Source organism: Siniperca chuatsi, linkage group LG4, assembly GCF_020085105.1.
Source record: "Siniperca chuatsi isolate FFG_IHB_CAS linkage group LG4, ASM2008510v1, whole genome shotgun sequence".
Taxonomy (NCBI): Eukaryota; Metazoa; Chordata; class Actinopteri; order Centrarchiformes; family Sinipercidae; genus Siniperca; species Siniperca chuatsi.
Genome location: NC_058045.1, coordinates 26891246 through 26916443, shown reverse-complemented (window position 1 = coordinate 26916443; position 25198 = coordinate 26891246). Strand labels below are relative to the sequence as shown.

Below are 25198 nucleotides of genomic sequence, written 5' to 3'. Positions count from 1 at the left end.
TGGGAGGTGTCTGCGCCTCTGTGAGCCTCTGTGAGCCTCTGTGACCCTTTTCTAGTAGGTTCACAAAGAGATTTACGTGTATCTCCACAGAAGCATAACTCCAGGTTGACAAATGATGATGTCAAGTTGCATTATGGGAATTGTAGGATAGAACATTTTTGGATCTTTACCCATACTAGGGACACAAAGTCAGGACATCTCCGCCTCTGCTTTGATTTTGACCATTATTTTTTAATGCAATTCTTATGAGCTGCCCAACTTTATGAGACTGCAATATTAATTAACTGGAGTACTCCTTTAAGGTAGCAATTCTTTTCAATTTTCAGCCTTGGTAAGTTGGTAACTGACTAACTTTTGTTTAGTTAAGTCTGGTAGTCTGTCTCAAAGCCTGTAATATGGTCTACAGTAAGTTTTCCCCCTGAGAGAGAAGGAGGGAGGGAGGGAGGGAGGGAGGGAGTGCTGAAGCCATAGTCCCTTTGGCTGCTGTAGCGAGAGGTCTATTACAGTAATTACTATACCTCACCATGTGTCACAGTCAGGGAGCCAGAAAGGAGAATGTAGAGAGGAGTGTGAGAAAAGCTATAAATGTAGGTTGGTTGAGTGGAACCACTTTAGCCTTATTTCCTTATGAGAGTTTGTTTTAGGTAATGTGCACTCTATTACCCGACTTAAATGAAATGTGTTTGAGTGGCTTTGGTGGCCGTGTAGTGATTCTCAGAGGCGTACTGCAGTTTGTCTCAGGCTGCCAGCCCAGCCGTGGTCGTGGAACCTGCAGGACATCAGCAGCTCAGCCTCAGAGCAGGAGAGGAGAGGGAGGGAAGGTAGATAAATAAGCCCATAAAGGATGCTTTGAGTCAGGCGGAGAGGTGGAGAGGAGAGGGGGCTCCTGTAAAACAGTCCCGAGGCTTATTAGAAGCTGCTGGCTGCATTGCAGAGAGATAGGGAGCTAGCTGGGGTGTCCAGGCAGGGAAGGCAGAAAAGGCGAGGAGAGGGGGGGGTTAAAGGAGAGAGGAGCTGTGAAGGAGAAGCTCAGCAGTGTCGGTTTGTCAGCCAGCCAGCCAGGCGGGACAGTGTTACAGAGGAAGAGATAGGGAGAAGGATTTAGGCTGTGCTGCAAACAGGGGATGCAGAGACGAGTTGTTATTGCAGCACAGGACAGAAGAAGAGGGGGTGAGGAAACCTGGGGATGATTCATTGCAGGGGGGCAAAGAAGAAATCAGACTTGAGGACGCCGCCAAGATTGAGCGCCCAACTTTGGCTCTCAATCATAACCTTCACCATCGCTTTGGCCCCATGCTCATGATGGAAATCAGGAGCTGGGATGGAGCGCACCAGAGGCAGAGACCAGACTAGCTGCTGCCCCCAACCTGTAATTTACAGATGTAAGACTGCACCAGCACCTCTGATCACATCTCAGCTGGGGGGCTTCATGCCCTGGAACAGTCCTGGGAGATAGAGGGAAGTCGAGGAGGAGGAGGAGGAGGAGGAGGAGGAGGAGCAGAGGCTGGAGGCTGGCTCAGAGAAGTGGTGGAGGGTAGTGGTTTAAACTGCCTGCTATATTTTTGGATGTGGGATCTCCTGAATTAAGCGAGCAAGCTGGAATAAAGATGTAGTGTGAGCTTGTGGAAGGAGGGGGACAGAACAAGGAGAGTGCTGTGCTGAGGAAAGGAAAGGGCTGGACGTCCCGGCTTGACGGACGGACCAGACAGACGGAGATCTGGGGGGAGTCCTGAGGGGGAGAAGAAGACAGACGGTCCACTGGATCAGGAAGGTAAGGCTTTAAATAATATGTTTTGTACTAAGAGACTATGTCCTTATGATGTAAATTGCCCCCCCTAGGACAGAAAGATAAGACAAATCCTTCTTTTGCTGGTCCTCACTTCCACAAAGGGCAAGTTTAGCATTCACTCTTGGGTTTAGGATTAAGATCTGATAAGATTAGTTAGGATAAGGTTCAAATTTGAGTAACTCTTCAGGTTTGGCAGGTTTGAGAGAAAAGAATGAATGAAAGTATTCACAATTGAGAACAAATATGTTCAAGATGGACAGAAACTGAATGGAAGGTTTTAGAAAAATTGGAATAAGCAACATTAAAGCTTAGTTAGAAAATGCAAGACAAAGAGTTGAGTGTGTTTAGGCTTGAATGTGTTTGCAATGTGAAAGAAAATGTCTTTTCTGCCTGATGCTGTGAGTGTGTGTGTGTGTCTGTGTGTGTGTGAGTGAGTGAGTTAGTCAACTAATCACTTGAACAGGACAAGTTCTAGAGCTGCTGCTCATTTCTGCTTTAATTGCTGGGGAATGTTGTAAAATGACCCAGTAATAGCTAAAGAATAGGTATGTGTCTATGTTCCCTGCATATGTATGCACATTATCACTGGGTTTGTGTTGCCTCCTGACATGTACTACACATTCTGCTTTTTCCTTCTGTGGAGGCAGACATTGACCGTTAGGAAACAGTTGACAGGAACGCCTCAGAGTGGCTGTTTGAAGGCTTCTGGCGTCTCCAAAGAAAACACTAGCCTGTTTGATTTTCCATGGCATCACTGCCATGCTGGACCTGCCTGGTCTGGTGGCCTTTTATACAAAGCCTGCTGGTATTTGACAGGCTACTTGTATACAGTGAGACCTCTGGTGAAGTAGATATGCTATCCACAACACATTCTGATCCAGTCAAAAAGGTGAATAAGTGATAACATTCACCTAATGGGTATCACCACTAGAAACAAGATTAAAGCAAGACTATGTAACTTTTAACTTAAAAATGAAGAGTTTAATTAATAAGCACTAAAACGCAGCTTGCTCATTTCAATACACTCAGGGGTTTTGCTGCTACAGCCTTACTTGGTCTGGTATGACAAGTAGCTTATGGTGGCTAATGTTAGCAAAATTTAGATAGCTGTGTAACTGACTTTATTCAGTCACAGATAAACACAACACAACACGTGATATTGGCATGACCATACTTCGTACCTATGATGCATATTGATATTTATGTCAGGTTTCAAAGGTAGTTATCACATGTTAAAAGATTGTTAAACTGAGCTATTCCCGTCAAAATATGAATGGAGGGCCAGAGGCTGCATTGGGCCCATTTCAATAGCAGGTAGTGTGAAATTAACTGGCATCAAACAGATCTGAAAGACAATTCCAGTATTACTTTTTTTGTATGTTTGTTTTGAATGGTCATGCTGTGACAGCCTCCAAAGTCCTTACACACAGCTCTTCAGCTGTGAGTACTTTATTTGATTTTCCCCAGCAACATCACTTCCTTCATTATGTAATGAGGTCTGTAAAAGAGGATTTTGTGCCACAATCCCTGAAGAAATCTGAGTGGAGGCACTGAGAGAGCCCTCTAGTGGCAAATTACTCTGAAATCTAAGATATATTTTACAGGTTGAGTTTTTGTATTCCTCATCACTTGGCCAGCACAAGGTTTATCCATGTTTCATATCACAACAACCTTAATTATCAAATCTCATCATCAAAAGTGATATGAAAAGTATTTTTTTAACTCTTGAGTTTGTTTTAAATCTATTGTGTTTGCAGCCATGCTCAGCTTTGACAAATCTTATTGATGATATTATTACTCACATTAGCAGTAAGTGATGCTGTGGGGAGCTGACAGGTTAACTGGTGTAATTCATCACACATTCAAGTTTTTAATGCAGTCAAAATGAACATGTAGAGCCTGTCCTCTTCTCAGTCTGTTCACCTGGACACTCAGACACCACAGTTCCCTTTTTTGGTCCCACTTCCCACTTCCTCAATCCTTCTCTGGTTTGCCTGTCATCTCTCCCTCCCTTCTTGCTGTCTGACCTCCAGTACTGCCCTCCCACTGGGTATACGTCTATAGAGAGACAAAAAACTTTTCTGAATTAAAAGTTAGTTTTGGACACATGCACAGACAGGTGCATACGAGAATAATTGATCAGTAAAAACATAAAAAATAAGCTCTTCTATTTTTACATTCAACTTTTCTGGCACACTTTCATTACAGTAATCGTAAGGCAGTAACCTCCTCTAATGAGTGCACAAGTTATTCTAACCCACAGAACTTTATAAAATGTAGTGTGGATCCCAAAGATTTCAAAATACCAAACATGTCTTGAATTTGAGGAAATGTATACAAAATGGTAAACATACAGTATAATTTTACTTGTTTCACTATGTTGAACTGTAGAAAAAAGCTAATAAATAATATACATGTGATACTGTCATACAGTGTGGAAAAAATACTTAAGATGGAAATTTGTAACTGTGTAATGTCAAAGGTGTTCCGAATCCTTGTAGTGACAATCAATGGGGCTTTTTTTTGTCTTTAAGCTCAATGTTTTGGTTTTACAGGCTGCAATTTTACTGTTTCGGTTCACTCTCTCTGCTCTCATCAACCTCATTTCCAGCAAAAAAGCTCTGATAAACCCACTGTCTAGACCTGCCCAGCACCAAACAGCAGACAGACACAGTTAGCGACTAGCTGATGAACACAGTAGAGAATTTAGCACCCAGAGAGCCAGATATTTCTCTCATCTTTTGAGATCAAAACAAAGGTAACATCAGGTTGTTACTTCAAAAAATGCAAATTTTCCTCCATAGCTGCTGGATGTGTGAATAAGCTACTGTTTGCTAACACGTTAGCCATGATAACATGATAAGTTGATAATGTCAGTGTTGTGGTTGAAGCTTGTTTTGCTGCCCCCAAGTGGCCAAAAATTAATTAATGCAGGTTTAAATTTCATGAGTACAACCAAAGACTTTCTCTGTCCCAGTAATACTAGAACGAAGCACAGTGAATATGCCAGGAAGTGAGAGATGAGGATACTTACATGAAGTCTGGCATTCCTGATACCAAGTGCTATCAAGTGAAGTCAGCTGTCTGCAGCGTCTGGTTTTCTTTGAGGCTGACCAATACTACAGCTTTAAGTAGAAAATTCTACAATTCCAATGGTGAAGCACGCAACAAAAGAAAAATCCAAAGCAAAGATCCAAAGCAAACTGTACAGGCCTAAAAATACTTTTAGTCACAGACTGTCATTTTTCTGAAGGGCTTGGAGTTCTGATTGGTCAATTAACAACTAACAGCCAGTTGTGTCCCTAAAATTATTTCTGCCTCCAGAGCCGGTCTGCCTCTCGAACTTTGACTTCTACTTTGCCATATTCAATCCTTTATTGAACATGTGCTTTATTGTAAATTAGTGGTGACATATACAGTAAGGAGGTATTGAGTGCATGTTACCGTCCAATACTTCATCTCTGTGTCCTTCATGTCCTGTTTCCTAACTTCCCTCCCTCTTTCTCTTGCTCCACCCAACACTCTTTTTCCAAACATATTTCCCCTACCCCTCCCTTCTTCCTTCTCCCTCAGCTGGGTAAAAGTCCCTGTCCTGAGGCCAAAACCATCATTCAGTAACACCTCTCCACCTGGACTGCCCATCCAGTCAGATGGCCTGGATGCAGGAAATCCTTCCCATGTAGCACTGCCACTCCTGGGATACAACTGGGGATATTACTACTGATTCGATTAATGTGTTTTTAACCTGGAAATGTTGATAAGCTCTACAATGACTCTTTTTTTTACCTTTTTTTCCTTAGAGTTTTTTTTACCTTCATCTTTACCTTTTTTGGAAATTTATTTCTATGTGGAAATTTGGAATTATCTGCATCCAGGATTATTTGTAAAATGATGACCTGGTGGTCCTGGAATTTTCTTTGCAAACATGGATCCTAATCTGGATCTGGATGTAGACTTGAACCACATGCACATATTCTTGGTGAATGTGGCCAGCATCACTACAAAATCACTCTGGATACAGGGGTGAAATATAAAGCCACAACTTCAGGTTCTGCTTATTATTATACTATGAGTTATGCAAGGACTACAAAACTGTTAGATATGTCATTTTTACCACACTTACTTCAGAAATGTGACTTTTTTCCAGAGAGATTGAATTCATACTGAAGATTATGGTGATGGTAAGGTGATGGCATTTTTGTTTTTTATCTTTCATCTGTCAAAATTTCTATGGGATTCAGTTTCTGTGGATTTCTGTTCAAGTAGAAACTTGCCCCTAGATGTTGATGTTACTGCCGTTACTCCAACTGTGATAGAGAAAACCCATCCTTTCTGAACTCAGAGATAGGCTGACTTGTGCCTCTAGACAGCATTATTAATCATTTATTGATATTTATTGATTTATTGAATCCAGAGAGCTTAGAAATGCTAAACCTGTAATTTTGCAAATATATTTGCAAATATTGGACAGTGAAAGTGATGAGTACATTTCAGACAAATAAGAGTGTTTTCTCTTTTTTAATTTTTTTTTTGGCATTTCTGCTTTATTTGATAGTCACAGTGGAGAGAGACAGGGAAGGCACAGGGAGAGGGGTTGACATGCAGCAAAGGGCTGGATTTGAACCCAGGCCGCTGCAGTAAGGACTCAGCCTTGATGCATGGTACGCGCCCTACCAGGTGAGCTACCGGGGCGCCGGTGCGAGTGTTTAAATTTTTTATTTCACAAGCAATCACCAGTAATATTTGAACATCCAACATTCATCCCATAAAACACCAAGTTGTCATTGTGCTGCCGTCAGAATAGCCCGGCAGATGTAATCTTGGGGCTAATTGCACCTGTCCCCCCCCCCCAGTTCCCTGACTAATCCCAGCTCCCAGCCTGCCAACTACCCCCTCTGGTGACTGTGGCCCTCTAATCAAGCAGCCCATGCTGTTATCTGGCCTGTGGCCCCGGGGCATTCAGACCACGATGCCTTGGCCTGCTGGTATAATCCACCATGGATCACATGTCGAGCAGAAGCTCTTTTCTCTGTGGCCCTCAGTGGCAAAAATGGGATCCATATACATATCCCAAAAGGACATACAGTGCAATATATGATCTTCTGGCACTCTTTCTACTAAAGAAATAGTCCCTACTGTTGAGAGTGTGTTGTGTGGGTTATCCAGAGTAAGAGGGACACGCTTTTAAATGTTTTAAATACAATTCGTCAATGTTTTGAGCAACACAAATGAAATTCCATTCACCTCCATTATATTGAGGTTGAAGCAGAGATCTCAGAGACTTCTTAAAACCTGGGCAAATAAAACTGACTGCACTAAACCTTTTGAACATTTCAGGTTTTATATTTTACTTTATGCGTTGGATTTTTCATCATTTTGACTGATGCTCTTATCCAGAATGAGACTGAGTGGAACCACAGAATTAACTATAATAGCAACATCACCAGAATAATCAAGAGTCAGTACCAGGATAAGAAATACAAAATAGAAATGGAGAGAATAGAGATTTTAGAGAAATTAGGACAACTCTCAGTGGAAAGTTCTGGTATTGAGATTATCTCTGAAACCTCTAAATGACAGTCATGACACATAAAAAACAATGAAGGGAAATGTTTTTATATTTGTTCCAAAACCTCTATTCACAAAATTCTGCTTTCTGTCAGTACCTGAATATCACATAGACAGTTTCTCCTGGATAGCCTATCTTCCATATAGAGTGTAGATCTGTGGAGAAAGTGGGATTCAATGCCAGGATGTAAATCTGTATATTCACTCAGAGAAGTGGATAAATCTGTCTGTGCCAGTTTGTCCCACAGAGCTGTATGTAATACTATAAATATCAGTCTGTCTCTCCTACATGGGCCTGGCCAGGTGGGGTGGGGGTCGGGGGCAGGAGGTAATTTCATGAATGAAAGGGCAGAATTGTTCCTCCATTTTGACTGGTCCTGAGCACTAGCCAAGCCCTGGCTGGCCTTTAATTAGAGCTATTAACCCAGAGAGAGGGAAGAAGGGAGCACCAGAGGGACTGATGGGAGGAGGGGTGAGGGGAGAAGAAAGAGGGAGGAAGATGAGGGAGAGGAGAACAGACCGGCAGGTAGTGTTCAACTGTAAGTTCTTTCACTTGAAGTGATTGAATGCCAAATACTCTTTACAATACAAAGTATTATTCTGTGTATGTGCTTTCATAGTTTTAGTAATGTAGAAGTTGTAGAAGCAGTAGTATCCATAAGAGTAGTAGTAATAATAGTAATGGTAGTAGTAGTAATGGTTCTAGAAGTGGTATTAGTAGCAATGATACCATTCCTTCTTCCTAGTAGTAGTTACAGCGGCAGCAATAGTGCTAGCAGTAGAATTAGTAGTAGTAGTAGGTTTAGGTTTAGTATTATTATAGCAGCAGGAGTAATAGTAGTAGAATAGCAGCAACAATAGTAGGAGTACATGTAGTAGTCTTAGTAGCAGTTCTAATAGTATCAGCTATATTAGTAGTAGTAGCTTTAGTAAAAGTGCTAAGTAGTGATAATAGCAACAATATCACAGTGTGACACTGCTTTGTGAGTCCTGAGTGGCGGGACTACTGTTGTAGTACAACGATAGTAGAAGTAGTAGTAGTGGGTTTAGTAGTAGTGCTAGTATCAACAGGAGTTGAGTAGTAGTAGTAGTGGTAGGTTTAGTAGTTATACTGTAGCAGCAGGAGTAGTAGTAGTCATAGCAGCAACAATAATAATGGAAGTAGTAATAGCAACAGCAATAATACTAATATTATTATTAGTAGCAGTTTTATCAGTAGTACTTCTAATTGAGCATGAGTTGAGTAGTAGTAGTAGTAGTAGCTGTAAACCAGTGCTACACTGGGCAGTATTTTCTCTTGTGCTTCTGGCAACATGTCTCTATGATGTCAGTCACTGATGCTGGCGTCTTTTCAGCAGACGGTGGCTGATGAAAGGTTTTACAGAAAAAACAGGAAGTGACACTTGGGTCTAACTAATGAGGAGTTACAAGCTCTCTCTGTCGGAGCCTTCAGTAAGACTCCAGAGTCCAGTGGCACAACTTTCTGTCTCACTGTACAACAGACCTGTGTTGATATTGCCCCTTTCATGTACTGAATAACATGCTAAAGTTCAATTCAAACACAGTTTATCCACTTGTAATTGAATTTCTCCCTTTCCCTTGTGTCTTCTCCCTCTCCCTAAACTTTCACCCTCTCTGTAACACAAACTCTTTGACCACCTTCTCATTTCCCCTCATCGTCACTCCACAAATCCCTCAACCTGTCCCTGAACCTGTCTTCTCTTACTTTCCGATTCTCACCTTGACATCTGTTGGGGTCCCTACTACCTCTCATCCTCCTCCACCTCCAGATGCCCTCTCGCTGCAGGAATGCGCTGAACATCGTGGTCACCACCCTTTTTGCTGCGGTGGTCCTCTTCACCATTCTGCTGGCCTATGTCACAGGTTAACTTAATTTCAATGATATACCCATGAGAATGAGAATCATGAGAATCAAAACAAGTGATGATCATGTTTTTTTTCAACTTGTATCCACTGTGTTTCTTTGTTATAAAGGCTACCAGTTCATCCACACTGAGCAGCACCACCTCTCCTTTGGCCTCTATGGTGCTTTCCTCTCCCTTCACCTCTTCCTCCAAAGCCTTTTTGCCTTCCTGGAGCATCGGCGGATGAGGAGCCCCGCCCAGCCTCAGCACCTCCGTCGCTCCGTGGCCCTCTGCATTGCAGCCTACCAGGAGGACCCAGACTACCTGAGGAAGTGCCTTCGCAGCGTCCGCCGAATCTCATTCCCTGGCCTGAAGGTGGTGCTGGTTGTGGATGGGAACCGGCCTGAGGACCGCTACATGATGGACATTTTCCAGGAGGTGATGGGCGGGGCTGACCAGGCTGGCAGTATGGTGTGGAAGGGAAACTACCACAGTGATGGGAGTGGAGGAGGAGGTGTCAGAGGTGGAGGGAGGAGCACAGTGCACATGGAGGAGGCAGCAAGAGTGGCTCATCTGGTCAGAGGCTTCTGCTACTCCTGTATCATGCAGGAGTGGGGAGGGAAAAGAGAGGTGATGTACACTGCCTTTAAAGCACTGGGGGACAGTGTGGATTATGTGCAGGTAAAGACCACAGACACAGAAAATAGTGTGCGTGTACTTCTGCATTGAAAAAGTACAGAAAAGTATTCGGACCATGTAAGAAAATATTTTACCCATAAGAGTTGAAGTTAAAACCTGTTAACTCAACATGAGGAGTACTACTAGTCTGTTAAAACACTTGTATAATGTATTGTGTGGTTCTGGAGGAGCTTCATCAAGTCTGAGAAAATAACCCTGATGGTGTCACCAGGGTTAACTTGGCTGGGGCTTGAGACTTAATATTTTTAAAGGAAAGCCAGTGTTACACTGGAGGTGTGGATTTTGAAAGACATGGGTGTATCCAAGGCAGGGAAGACCTAATGAAAAAATTATATTGCTTGCATTATGGGAAATGTAGGATCCAGTGTTTTTGGAACACGGCCATTGCTAGGAAATGTCAGCATATCTTGGATTTGCAGCTTCAATTTTGAAAATTATTTTTTTTAAATCTGTCTCACATGAGTCCCTCAACTTAATGGAACTACAATACTAAAATCAAGGAAGGACCCTTAACTGTGAGAAGCACCTTAAAGGTGGGGTATTCAATTCTGATCCAATACACGTCTTTTTGTCAAATTCAGCGAATATCTCCTCACAGTCCCTCTAGCTGTACTTTCAGTGTGCGCACTGAAAAAAAATCTGGTGTTTGTACACAGCCCTGGCTCTGTAAATGGGAAACAAAAGTGGCTCTCTGACTCTTGTTGCAAAAAAACATTAATAGCTGCAAGCATGTAGGCCTACTTGTTATTAAATTATACATCAAATTCTACTTTTTCTCATCTTCTTCCATAAAGGTGACATAATCAAACAAACACTGAAAGAATGAAGGAACACCCACTCTCAAACTTAATCCCACTGCAAGACCTGTAATCTGTGGAGAAAGATGAAATCAACACATTTATGTTTTGATCATGTTAGACCATCTTGGTCAATTTATTGAAACATTATGTAGTATTGTCCTAATAAAAAGGGCATCTGTCCTTTCCCATTGTTCTGTTTGGTTACTGCACTGACTTCAGAGTATTTGTTATCTCCCAGAATGTTTTCGAATATTAAGTTAACAGAGGTTTTTGGCAGCAGGCCCCACACTAAAACATTTCCAATGCACACCTGTAACACTGTGAACATAGGGGTGTGTGTAGCAGTAGCCACAAATAATCATATTACACAAAGCCATCAGTGGACGCCTATTTGTATTCATCTGCACACTCAAACCAGATATCATTTAAGTCAGCTGTATTGCTGATTGGATATCTGCCGTGCTTCTCTGCTAGCGCCCACTGATATATTCTGTCCTCTTAATAAAACTGATTATAAACAGGAAACTGAACATTGTTTGCATAAGGTTAATGCTGACAGTGTATTTGTACCAGTAGCATTGAAATTGGTTAGACTAGTGCCTAAATTGTTCTATAAGGCACCATAAGGTAAATGTGCATCTATGGGTGCCCCACCCTTGTGTTAAGTCTCCATATTCAATCATAACCTTAAACCAAATTTTAAGACAAAATTTAAATCATACAGGCAATTAAAATCTTAAAACTATATTTTAAACTTCTGTGTCTCACCTAAAACCCATTGAACATATAATAGTCACCCAAATCAAGTGAAAATCAACATTGGACTATAAAGGGTTTACTTATTTGCATTCCAAACTGATGGACCTATGTTGGATAACCAACTCACTCTTCATAGCAAGCTGTTGCATGCCCCTGTGCCTTGCTGTGGGTCAAAGGTCATGTCCACAGCTGACCCAATTCTGTGCAGTTACATTGAACCAGCTGGGATCTCTGTCAGCAGCCCGTCATTCCTCACGTGGATCTTAGCATTAATACTAATCAGTGTTCTGCAACACCTGCAGCCTTAATTTGACCAATGGTGGTTGTATATTTTTGAGTCTGTGTGACCCTCAGCATTATTGTACCCTATGTGTTTGTTATATCCTTTTACAGGTGTGTGACTCAGACACAGTTCTAGACCCAGCGTGTACCATAGAAATGCTGAAGATTCTTGAGGAAGATCCAATGGTGGGAGGGGTCGGCGGAGACGTGCAGGTAAAATACAATATGTTAAAGTCATGAAAAATATAACTAAGGCCCAAGACTAAAATGTTTCGTTTTAAAGTTAGCATACAAACTCTAGGGCCACCAAAGGAGGTGATTGAAAGTTCACTACAACGTGCCGTAAAAGTACAATTAACCCTTAAGATTTTACTTTTCTCCCTTTCTTGACTTTTTCTGAGTCATTTCTCTACACTTTCCTGTCTTCCAGATCCTTAACAAGTATGACTCGTGGATCTCCTTCCTCAGCAGTGTGCGCTACTGGATGGCCTTCAACATCGAGCGGGCCTGCCAGTCCTACTTTGGATGCGTTCAATGTATCAGCGGTCCTCTGGGGATGTACAGGAACTCCTTGCTCCAGCGCTTCCTGGAGTCCTGGTACCACCAGACCTTCCTAGGTTCAAAGTGCAGCTTCGGTGATGACCGCCATCTCACCAATCGGGTGCTCAGCTTCGGCTACAGGACAAAATTCACAGCGCGATCGCAGTGCCAGACTGAGACGCCGACCCAGTATCTGCGCTGGCTCAACCAGCAGACTCGATGGAGCAAGTCTTACTTCCGTGAGTGGCTCTACAACGCCCTGTGGTTCCACAAGCACAGCCTCTGGATGACTTATGAGTCTGTGGTCACTGGCTTCTTCCCCTTCTTCTTGGTTGCCACAGTCATCCATCTCTTCTACCGTGGAAGGCTGTGGAACATCCTGCTCTTCTTACTGACGGTCCAGCTGGTTGGGATGGTGAAGGCCACCTATGCCTGTTTCCTGCGTGGCAGCCTGGTCATGATCTTCATGTCACTCTACTCTCTGCTCTACATGTCCAGCTTGCTCCCTGCCAAAATATTTGCCTTGCTCACCATCAACAAGGCTGGATGGGGCACTTCAGGCCGCAGGAAGATCGTGGTTAACTTCATAGGTGCTGTGCCTGTCACAGTGTGGGCTATGGTGCTGCTTGGAGGTGTGACGTATACAATCTACTGTGAAACACAGGAGCCATTCAGTGAGACAGAGAAAGCTTTGTTGATAGCAGGGACGATACTCTACGCCTGCTACTGGCTCATTCTGCTGGTGCTCTACCTGGCAATCGTAGCCAAACGGTGTAACAAGAGGGAAGAGCAGTATCACCTGCCATATGCGGAGGCATAAACCTGTTACCAGAGAAACTGGTAGGATATTCATGCTGAGTTTCACTGCAGTGTGATTCTAGCAAGGTCTCTGTTGACCTTGTAAACTGCTTGAGTGATAAGCTGTGAACCAGGAACTCACTCACATCTTCGTCACTGGTGCTAAAAAGGTATGAATCTAAAAGCACAGCAGCAGGAATCTAATTCAGCTGGGGGAGAATCCAAGATGACTGGATCCATACCGCTCTCCCATTTATATCATGTTCAATGGTGCTTCACATTGAAAAACCAAACCAAACAGAACTGACCCAGTTTATACTGTGTGTTCATACACTTGTAATAGTGACTTGCTCAAAAGAATATTAGGTAGATTATGGGTACAGGTTAGCTGTAAAACTGTGACAAAAGGGTGCAGTATGGTGCTTTTAATGAAGCAGGAAAAGGGACAAAATAAGACTAAGAGACATAACGGTCTTACTTACTGGTTGGTCATTTTTTCATGTACTTCATTTTAATAAAGATGAGATGGGATGAAATGTGACGGAACTGAGCTTCTATAATAAGCAATAAATAAATAGCAAGGCAATTCTCTTAAATTAGCCAAAGCACCTCTATTTCAGATAAGAGAAGGGAACCTCGCATGGATTTAGACATTGGAGTGTATTTTAAAGGTGTTCAGACAGAAGCAAAGCAAATTTTAGAAGTGGTGCAATTGCCTTGCATGAAAAGACGCAAATTTGTCAAGGCGGCGCAAAATTGAGCGCCAACTTGAGCATAAAAATGTGTGCTGATCTCTGCGTTTTTTTTAATCTACTTTATAAAAGTATAGAGACAAGAGAAAAGGGAGAGCGACTGCAGGAAAATAACAGAAAGAAGTGGAGTTCTTGGTGAGTTCTGAGATTAGTCAGAAGTGACACACAAACACACACACAGCTACTCCACACACTGTTTGTGTATGAGTTCCTAGCTAGCTACAGCTAAGGTCAGTACAGTTGGTACATTAACTCTGTTTGTCAACAATATACATGGACTGCAAAAACAGTCCAGCAAAATTCATGTGAACATGTGTGTCACACCATAAAGCATAGATTAGGATTTTTACAAGTGTAACTTAATACAATACTCAAATGCCATATGTTCAGTGCTTTCTCCTCTCCATACTGGCTGTGAAGTGATATATTTTTAATGTCTACAATTGTAGGCAATGGGGTAAAAAATCCACAGTCCTCGTTCTGTGTAAAAATGCATTCTAAAGTTCAGCCAGCTAATATGAGCAGTGTTGGCCAAGTTTCTTGAAAATTAGAATCAAGTATTGATTACACATTACTCATTGAAAAAACAATTACATTACTTTACTAATTACTCAGCAGAAAGAGTAATGCGTTACATTATTTTCGTTACTCAGCCCAGCTCCATCAAATATGCCTTGAAACAACTCTAAATCCTTTACACCCATTCCATCCTTTGTATTTAACACGTGTAGAAATAGAAAGCGAGACATTGTGGTTTGAGAAGCAGCCCCACAATTTGGAGGGATTTACTTACCATCTGGCAGCTAGCTTAGCCCCGACGACTGCACGTAGCTTCCTAGAAGTCCCAACCTCAGCTGTATGGTTCTGCAGACCCTCCAACTCTAAAGAAAACTATGTGTTTCCTGAACATAGCCTTACCCGCGGCTAATGTTAGCAAGCCAGGGCTTACCCGCGGCTAATGTTAGCAAGCCAGCTAAGAAGGCACAACATGTAAATAAGAGAACTTTGGAATGACTGGAAGCCACATTTCTCATTACCAGGAGTCGCATTTCATCTCTTCTGATAGAGGCTAATCGCCTCCCCCCACCTACATCCGCTGTGCCAAGCTAGCACATCCCAGATCAGTCTCTCCACTGAACGCACAGAGACCAAACTGATATTAACCCTCCATCAAACTCCCAATGAGACAGCAAACAAGCTGACCCCCAAAAGTAACAGAACAAGAGATTTCTGGGATTAGTAAATGTATTGTACTGAATTTCAAATTCTAATCCCTTACACTACTTACTGAAAAAAGTAATCCCATTATTTACTCCCTAACAGCAGATTGAGGGTATTTACCAGTACGAAATTCCCTCTTTGTTTTTCAACTTTGTGAGCCACAGCTAAGGGATACTTTATCCCCCATCTCTTACAGTGTAGTCACGTTAGGAAGGTATTTCTACAGAGTATGGACAGGAGGAATGAATACAGTGACCTAAAACTCTTTCCACGTACATATGGGCATGTGAGTATTGTATCAAGAACTGACTTGAAAAATCCAAACCTATCCTTTAAAAGTGACCATATTAGACAAAGACTTGCACTGAAATTAACCAATATTCTGGAAATACAGAGAATATGATTTCTTTTGTCACACTACTTGCAATTGGATGTAATGGTGTGGATGTCTTCAGGGCAGAGACTAAGACAGCTTGTGTGGTTATTCCGCAGCTTTGAGACCAGTCCTCATGTACTCTCATCAGCCATGAACAGCACAATCATGTTCTCCAGCTGTATTTTGTGGAGCAGCTATGATTTACCAGAACAGACAATCTAAGATTTCTGAACATATGACATGCAGTTGTATTTTTGGTGTTGTTGAGTAGTGTCAAATGGGTAACTTATTGTTGTACATCGTGGTCCTATTCTGAGTTTAAAGTCACCAGTGGGCCATAGTTTCATTCAGTGATTCTCAGTATTTTTTAATATGGTACTGGACACTATTGTCTTAACTTTGGACATTTGTGTCCTTTTACACTAGATGTAGCCTTTGTTTATTCATTCCATCAAGAACAGTGTAAAGACTAAAGACCAAAGAGATTTTTTCTGAAGTGAGAAACTTGAGCTTTGCTTTCACTCTGTTTTTTTCATGTTTTTAAATTGCATATGATTTCAGATCAAACTGATTCAGTTCTAAAAGATATGTTTAAAAAACTAAACACGTAGTCCATTTGTCAAGTGTGAAGACCATCAGCATATCTGTGCTTACACTGACAGCTGTCTTTTTGCTTTGGGCAGTGGACATTTCTTCTTTGTACCATTTAAGTTATGTTCATATTGTTTTATTTTGAGCAGGCTGTATAAGTTTAAACTTGAAAGTTCAAAAAGGACACAGACATTAATAGTAAATTGTGTTTATAGACTCGGTCGGCCTTTCTGACGGTCAACCAGCGATGCGAGAGGTCTTGTTTCTTGATGCTGCTGCTTCCATCTCTGTGCATCACAGGATACTGGAATTTTCCTAAGTCGTTAAAAAATGCTTCCTGTTTTGAACACAATCCTCCCATTCATACCAAATAGAGAATGTCTCCATGATTTAAATGACTGCATTGAAATTTTCCCCATGCTATCTGTTTCAATATTCTGATTATGTGTTTTGTTCACTGTATTGTATGTTTATTTAAAAAAAAAAAGACATGAATTAATTGGACTAGACATTAACATTAAAGGCCTAAAATACTTAGGAATCTGTACAAAAACAGGTCATACTGATCAACCTCCTTTTGTTATAATCTCCCTTGTGTCAGTGGAAGTAAACAGGTAATTTATTTTTTATTAAAATTTTCAGTTTGTACATAAAAAACCCAAGTGGACACACCAGAAATGATATATATATTTTTTTATTTTTACACCTGGCTGAGATGGCAAAACATTAATGTAATGCTGCTACTGTGGGGGTTATTTAGCCAAAGTTTCAGAAATGTTCTTAAAAAACCCCCACAAAAATCTACAATTGAATGGCATACCTAGTGTGTTGTTCACGCTATCAAACACTTTCATATTATAGTGTGTAATGAACATTGCACTTCTAGGGGCTGCTAGATCTAGATGGACTTTTAGTCTTATTTTCTAACACAACTGAATAATCGCCCACATCCATGAACATGGTCTTATTTGAACTGAATGAAGACTACTTTACAGGACCAACTTCATGAAAAGCTACATTATTTGTATCCACTGTATTTCATTCCAAACCAGTATGTAGAGTGAATACAGATGAAGAGCTGTTTCACTGATTAAGTTCTGTGAGAAATGTCAGTCACTGATTAAAACGACCATGGTTCTAGGTATGACTTTAAACACTTGTTGCCAGCATTCCTGAGTGTGTGTGTGTGTGTGTGTGGTAGGGGTCTGAATGCTGGGGAAAGGGGACAGGAGCTTTACAGCAGCTGAATAATTGGTCCCTTCAGTCACCATGCACTAACAGGTTGGCTTTTTACTTCTGGTGACACACCTCAACATAGGAACCGCCTTCATCAAACAAACACACACATACTTACATGCTGTAAATATTCTGGCAACATGTCAAAATGCTGTATGCTAGAAGACAAATCAAATATTTTCAGAGTTTTTCTGTTTCTGTTCATATGTTCTTTCTGTATTCACTTTATTTTTAATTAATGTCTGCAGTGCTGCTCTAAGCCTTGCTATACGTTACCACAGCATCACATTCAGATTGTGACCATGTGGCCAATTCTGTATCTTGAAGATATTTTACATTTGACATTTTAATGCCAAAACTTTTACATTTAATCAGTGTGAATCCTCAAAGGAGTCCACTAATAGTCAGCTAAGGGCCAGTATTGGCTCAATCCTCACTCAGAGTCAGAGGGAGGGAGGGAGGTCCACACTGCAGCTTGCTTGACTTCTATCCCTGTTCATCTCCTCACCACGCTGTAGTATATTTACCACACTGAGTCTGTTTTCAGGATGCAGCAGAACCACCTTCATCACCCTGCTCAATGTTCAACGTAAAATGTTTACTCATTCGCTCTCAAAGCAAAGGAAACTGGTGTGAGCAGAACCCTGTCGTTTGTACGTAGGAGGGACTAACTCGGTAGCTGAGCAAACCAATTCAATACAGTCTTGAGTTTCTGAAGATTAACATGGATCCATGCAGGGGCAACAGGTTGAGCTATTTAATCAAGGAGTGTACTTTCATTTCACATTCCATAACCATTTCCTAATGAAAAAGGCATGGTTTTTCTAATGCTGAATTGTTGAGCCATGCCATCAGTGTGGAAAATAACTTGATGATGACATCATCAGGGTTACTGGACTAGTCTCCAAGCTTGGGCTTGTAGACTAAAATTCATAACAGAAATACTGCGTTACAAACTGGAGCTGTGGAGTTTGAAAAACATGGGTCAGGCAGGGAGGGTCTAATGAAAAGATGCTATTGAGTTTCATTATAGGAAGTGTAGAATACAGTGTTTTTGGAGCTTGACCCAAACTAGGGCCTAAAAGTCACGATATCTCAGCCTTTGCTGCTTCAATTTTCAGTTTTGTCCCCCCAACTTCATGGAAGTGTAACACTAAAAGGCTGACATACCCCTTCAATGAAGCTTAGTGCAAATTTGGTGAACTATCAGAGAATGCCTACTGGAGGACGGTCAGTTTGAAAGCTGTAGATTTTAGTCAGTTTTGTCTTTTGCAATAGAAACTGAACAACAAGCACCGTCAATTATCGGTAGGCTATGTATGCTGCAGCTGGTGCTTAAATCTGAGAATATTTGGACAAAAGTTGAATGTGTACTGAAAATGAACACATTTTGCAAACCTTTTGAGACTTGCTACCCAAGTCCAAACAGCACCTGTGACCTGCTGTTCTGCTATAAACTTTAAAGAGTTTATGATTCATGTTAAGTTATATACACCAATTACGTAGCTATGTCTCTCAGTGCCAAATGAAGATAATACAAACAACATAGTTAGGCAACAAATTACATTTATTGATGTACATAATGTTAATCTGTCCACTTAGATTTTTTAAATTTAAACTGTATTTTCCAGACTTACAGTCATTGAAACCTTAAGTCCGTCCCAATACCCACACTGCGGTATTTGCGAGTAGTCAAGTGCCTACTTCTTTAACATATTTCTGGTAACTAACATCGAGTGAATGAATGGCTTCGGGCTGATAAAAATGGAGGTTGTGGAGGTTCTGCCATAACTTTGTAGTCTTTGGAAATTAATAATAATATTCATGCTGAATCCAGCATGTGATAAACTTATACTTCTTCACGTCTACAGATTATTGTCGGTCACAAAAACAGCTTATAGGAGCATTACCACCAACAGCGCAGAAGACCGAATTGTGGGATACATTTAGTTCGGAAGGAATACCGCTTCAAGACAGTATTAGGAAAAGTGCACATCCAGTGAGGGTTAAGTGTATTGTATTAAGTGTGTTGGCATTTTTCCGACATGAAACTTGTCTAGTACCTGCTGTTGTGTGAACGCACACTTAAATGCTCAAGACAGTGTCTTGTCCCATTCTTATTCCACTGTTGTACTCAGCTCGCCTTGCACCACATAAAATGAAAATAACAATTTAATTAGATTATTTTTCCTATAAAACTGACATGAATTAAATTCAATTAGGACAAATTCATTCTGGGAAATACAAAAAGCTAACCGAAGTAGAAGTAGACTTGGTGGGTAAATAGAGCAGGTTCACTGATATTAAATGAAAACTATTCATCACAAGATATCTCCTGGAATCATAAAGTAATTATTGAACAGTAAGAGTAAACATTTCAGCCATTACCTTGCAGTTTATCTGAAAACAATGACCAAAGGTTATTAAGTTAAAGTGGATTCACAGTATTTGGGAACTGCACACATTCTGTCATGATGTGCAATGCAGTGGAGATGTCCGTTCCAGTCACAATAAATTATAATGTTGCCATCTGGTGAAAATGTTGCCTGTGTGTCCCTAGTTTGGATACTTATGGATTGAAGCTGCTGATTTTTGATCTTTCATTTTGTTTTTTCACAGAAAATACAATTATGCAGTATTCTATTCCTTTCAGTGTGCAAAAGCCTTTGCAGCATTTAGACCATCATGTGGCTTTAAACATTTTCTATGAATGTCAGGAAAACAATACAACATTTATTCATACGTGCAGGGAGCCTCATTAAAGTCTTGTTGGAATCCGTTCAGGTTAAAGACAGTATTGATCAATAAGAGGTGTAGTATTGATCAATTGTACAACAAATGTATAATCAAACTACATCATATCAGAGTTGGATGACACTAACTCAAGTATACTCGCTTAAACCCCCCCCCCCCCAAAAAAACACCCAGTGAGGAAATGCAGTCACGCTACACCTTCTTGGGTACATTAGTGATGATGGGTTTAGGGCGCGTCTTAAAGATCAGCTTCCGTTTGATGAGGGCAGACACAGAGTAAGAGGTGGAGGTGGGTCCTTGCTGGTTCGTTTCCATGGGTACCTGTGTGACATCATCGTTGTTATTGTCATTGTCATGGCTGCCCAGACAATCCTGCGAATGGCCTGAATGCTTGGTGAGGACAGCGAAGGGTTTCTCCAGTTTGACCTGCTTCCCGTACAGAATATGATGTCCTACAATCAGCACGGGCACCCCCTGGTGGAGGGAGGAAGAAAACAACTGAGTAAACTGAGATTGAGGGATGGGGGAACGGATCGGCCGAGGCATGAAGACATTCAGGACTTCTTCTGATAACCATTTAGAACTAGACCAAAATTAGTAGAACTTTTCTCCTACACAAGTGTCTTGATCTACTGAATGGTACGGAGGGTCTTGGAATTTTAATGGCAGCACTGCAAGGTTTTGAACACTCACTGATCTATGAATTACTGATTAGCAGCTCTATCAAACCTCTGCAGATATACTCATTCTGTGCCATGAGGTGGTAAAAACAATTATTTATTGAGCTGAGCCTTTAAGACAAGAGTTGGCAACCAAAGGAAGACTGCTACAAGTAGGGCTACAACTAACAATTATTTTCATTATCGACTAGTCTGCCCATTATTTTCTTGATTAATTGATTTGGTCTATGAAAACAATGAAAAATTGTCCTCAAAATATTCTAGAGCCCAAGACGCTGTTTTTAAATTGCTTGTTTTGTCCGATACAGTCCAAAACTTGAAGATATTCAGTTTACTATCACATAAGAAAGAGAAATGCAGCAAATCCTCACTATTGAGAAGCTGTAACCAGAGAGTGTTTGGCATTTTTGATTGAAAAATGACAGAAACAAAAAATTGATTATCAAAATAGTTGCCAATTAATTTTCTGTCGATGACTAATCGATTGGTGGACTAACTGTTTCAGCTCCAGCTACAAGCTCTTTATATTTTGAAATGGGGCCTAAGAAACAAGAAGGAGTAAAAATTTACATACCCTCCATTTTAACAAAAGCAACACATGAAGTGCCATATATACAAAAAGCATTATTATGTGCAAAAATGCATGTATATTAGAAAAATGGGGAGATTCACTGGAGCACATGGTAAGCTTTCATCTTTGGGCACATGGGACAAGGTTGCCCTCAGGGCTTTCTGCCAGAAAGCCTTACTACTTAGTTAGGTTTAAGAAAAAAGAAAGGCAGAAAGCATTTCTGGCAGAAAGCCCTGAAGGCAAACTTCTCCCACGTGCTGTTTTTAATGCTACTGTATCTTCAAGGTCAACAACAGACAAAGGCATGGCTGACAAAACAGAGCTATTCTAATTATCTCCAGGTGAGAAAATGGTGCACTCAGATACAGATACAGTACCTGTACTCCACCACTCAGTATAATAAAAGCAGCCATAAAATTAATTAAAAAAGCACAAAAAAAAAAAATACACTGAAAATTACAACTTAGAGAGTATCTGCACCTAGGCAAATAACCTTGCTTGTGCTCCTATAATCAGGGGTGTGGTCAGAGGTTAAACAGACTAACACCTTTTTCAACCTATAGAGGTCAGTGCGGCTATGCTTTTTCTCCACGCAAGATCTAGAGTCTTGTGACTCAAATCAAACTGCAGTGCTATCCTAGTTTTTCTTTTTTCTTGTGTATTACTACTAATCGTGAGTTGAGCGCATTGCGCCCTAATTTTCGATTAATCAAGTGACAAAGTTAACTAGTTTAATAATTGATTAATCATTTAAGTCATTTTAAACATAAATAAAAATCTTCTATGATAGTGTACTGATAGAATGTATTTAATATCTCTAGATTTTGGACTGTTGATTGAATTAACCTTTGAATTGGCGTTTTTGCAGTTACACATAGTTCATATACACCATTCTCCGTATTTGACTTTCAAATGACACGTAAATACAAAATGCAATTACGATTCTCAACCAATAGAGGGCAGCTGTACTGCTTGAGAGACATGACGACTGGCAACGCAAGACTCGTTTGTATAACACAATATTATACAAACACACTACAATACAAATAACAATATGGGGACTATTTGAGAAAAAAATAAAATGATAAAATTTTAACTATTAGCGAAAAAATTCATCACGTCCTGCCCTCAGCCGGTACCGATTTATCTTCAAACACAGGAACCTTAGAAACAACTGTAAAACCTGATACATATTTAGACTGCTTTGCTCCTATCGACCTTCAACTAACTTCAAATGATTAATTCATCTAAGCCATCAACCTGTCTCTTAGACCCCATTCCAACTAGGCTGCTTAAAGATGTTTTACCCTTAGTTAGCACCTCTTTACTGGATATGATCAATCTGTTTTTATAAACAGGCTATGTTCCACAGTCCTTTAAAGTAGCTGTAATTAAACCACTTCTTAAGGGGTTTCAGCCAACTACAGACCTATATCTAACCTTCCCTTTCTCTCTAAGATCCTTGAGAAAGCAGTCGCCAATCAGTTGTGTGACTTTATAAATAACAATAGTTTATTTGAGGATTTTCAGTCAGGATTTAGAGTGCATCATAGCACAGAGACAGCACTGGTGAAAATTACAAATTACCTTTTAATTGCATCAGACAAAGGAGTTGTCTCTGTACTTGTCTTGTTAGATCTTAGTGCTGCGTTCGACACCATTGACCATCACATCCTATTACAGAGACTGGAACATTCAATTGGCATTAAAGGAACCGCACTAAACTGGTTTAAATAGCCCACCATTGAGTCTGGTTCTGCCCAAGGTTTCTGCCTGTTAAAAGGAAATTTTTCTTGCCACTGTCGCCAATTGCTTCCTCATGGTGGGATTTGTTGGGTCTCTGTAAATAATATTATAAAGAGTACGGTCTAGACCTGCTGTATAGGAAAAGTGCAATGAGATAACTTCTGTTATGAATTGGCGCTATATAAATAAATTGAATTAAACTAATCATAAAACACAAGCAGAAATAAAAATTGTACAACGTAAAAACATACATAATACAGAAATCAAGAGAAGTAAATAAGCAGTGAAAAAGCAATATTGCAAACCAACTTCAAATCAAAATCATCTGGCAATGCTGTCAACAATGTCTCAAGAGATGAGATGTATTTAAGGCTTATTTGATTTTTAGACAGGTAGAATGTCTGAAGTCCTGTCACGTCCTGCTCCTGAAAGACACCAGACTACCTTTTTCATTGTAGCTTTGCATGTATATTATTTATGCAAATGTTCTTATGTATAGCCTGGGCTGTATCAGACAACTAAATTAGCTATTTTTGTTTGGCCTGTTTGTTTGTTTGTGTTTACCTCTTTGGTGTAGAGCAGGTCTCCCATCATATTTCCTGCCAGACCAGAGTTATGTCTGGAAACCATCTCTCCCTGCAGCTCCACCAGCATCCATTCTGGTGGACTGCTGCCATCCACACTGCCTCTGCAGGAGCAGATATACATCAAAGACTCCATTGTAAAAGTCCATAATATTACAATGTCAAAACTATAAGAGAGTGCTCTCTTATATGTAGGGTAATGTCACACCGAACTCCAGAAAAACATTAGCTTCAGTATAAGACGGTGTAGTCCCTCATTCGTCCAGGAGTGTTCCATCGTAGAAAAGGTTTCAGTCGTAGTCATCTGGACACTGTTTTCAGAATCAAGACGTTTTGGCTCCCATGCGGAAGTCATTCTCAATTGTGGAAATGGTCTGAGAAATTTAAGTTACTCTGTGTTGCTTAAGCCCTGCCCTCAGGAAGGAGTCTTCCTGAGTGCCTGCTGTTTAACCTGCCTAGTTTCACCTGAAACTGCCTCTCTTGTGTTTCCATGATGGCCCAGTAATCAGGCCTATTGTTTTCTGGCTGCACCTCCCTCATCACTGTTAAGTACCTGATTAGCATATGATTGGCTTGACCATGGTGTTAATACACTGTGGTCTCTACTTAGAATCTTCTAGAAGTAGAGAGAAGAGTTGGTTTGAAAGAGGAGTCAAAGAAGCCATTTCTGTGAAAAAAAGAAAACCCCTCGTTAAACAGAAATGGTGGTCTGAGATTCAATCTGCCCAACTTTACCACAGTGTATTAACACCATGGGCAAGCCAATCATATGCTAATCAGGTACTTAACAGTGATGAGCGAGGTGCAGCCAGAAAACAATAGGCCTGATTTGTTTCAGGTGAAACTAGGCAGGGTAAACAGCAGACACTCAGGAAGACTCTTCCCTGATGGCAGGGCTTAAGCAACACAGTAGCTTAAATTTCTGAGTTCCCGGTCCATGTTTCACAATTGTGAATGACTTCCGGATGGGAGCCGAAACGTCTTGATTCTGAAAACAGTGTCCAGATGACTACGACTGAAACCTTTTCTACGATTAGCTTCAGTAATTCTTAATAATACCAATACTGGTGAAAGTAGACCGTACGTATAATATATTAAAAAAAAAAGTTTAATAATCCCCATGAGCTACTTTTGAGTTCCCTCAGAAGCAATTACGGTAATCAATACAATTTCAGCTTTTACATCTGATTGCTATTCCTCCCACAAACTTCTTCCGTCAACTCAAACACAGCGTTTTGTCCCTGTGATTTAATTTAGGTTAGTTATTTTAAACACTGCACTGTTCTCTTAACTTCGCTAATGACACTGGGGGATATCCTCCAGACATTATAAAATTGAAGTAGCCTCCCTATAACGTTAAATCGCAAGAAATACAAATTTACCAGGCAACAGTAAGACAAACTAACGTTCTTACCGTATAACTATTTGTACCATTGTCCTGTCAGATAGCAAAGACCGTCGTGTAACATTAACAAAACTGAAAAGGCCGATAAGTTTTCAACACATCTACATTAAAGTGGTCAGAACACGGTAATTTTGATAATAGCCAACACCGTTCAGTCAGTGTTCATATTCCGGTGGTATTTC

At 40.7% G+C, this 25198-nt stretch overlaps 2 protein-coding genes across 7 annotated transcripts; one reads left to right on the top strand and one right to left on the bottom strand.

Annotated features, from left to right (window-relative positions):
* The first annotated feature begins 489 nt into the window (after window positions 1-489).
* Window positions 490-20177, top strand: has3 (hyaluronan synthase 3). 6 transcript variants are annotated; one of them, XM_044192351.1, is made up of 7 exons: window positions 490-1771; window positions 5363-5837; window positions 5937-5970; window positions 9148-9241; window positions 9353-9903; window positions 11874-11975; window positions 12193-20177. In XM_044192351.1, exons 3-7 carry the CDS (start codon window positions 5962-5964, stop codon window positions 13120-13122), a joined length of 1686 nt encoding a protein of 561 aa, XP_044048286.1. In that variant the 5' UTR covers window positions 490-1771; window positions 5363-5837; window positions 5937-5961; the 3' UTR covers window positions 13123-20177. The 6 variants fall into 6 exon arrangements, with proteins under 6 accessions (XP_044048286.1, XP_044048290.1, XP_044048285.1 ...); XM_044192355.1 differs by lacking the exon at window positions 5937-5970; XM_044192350.1 differs by having other exon boundaries at window positions 5363-5970.
* On the bottom strand, window positions 18826-25196 carry chtf8 (CTF8, chromosome transmission fidelity factor 8 homolog (S. cerevisiae)). The gene is made up of 3 exons (XM_044192357.1): window positions 25026-25196; window positions 23592-23715; window positions 18826-20504 (listed from the first exon to the last, which is right to left on the bottom strand). Exons 1-3 carry the CDS (start codon window positions 25043-25045, stop codon window positions 20223-20225), a joined length of 426 nt encoding a protein of 141 aa, XP_044048292.1. The 5' UTR covers window positions 25046-25196; the 3' UTR covers window positions 18826-20222.
* Between the last annotated feature and the right edge of the window lie 2 nt (window positions 25197-25198).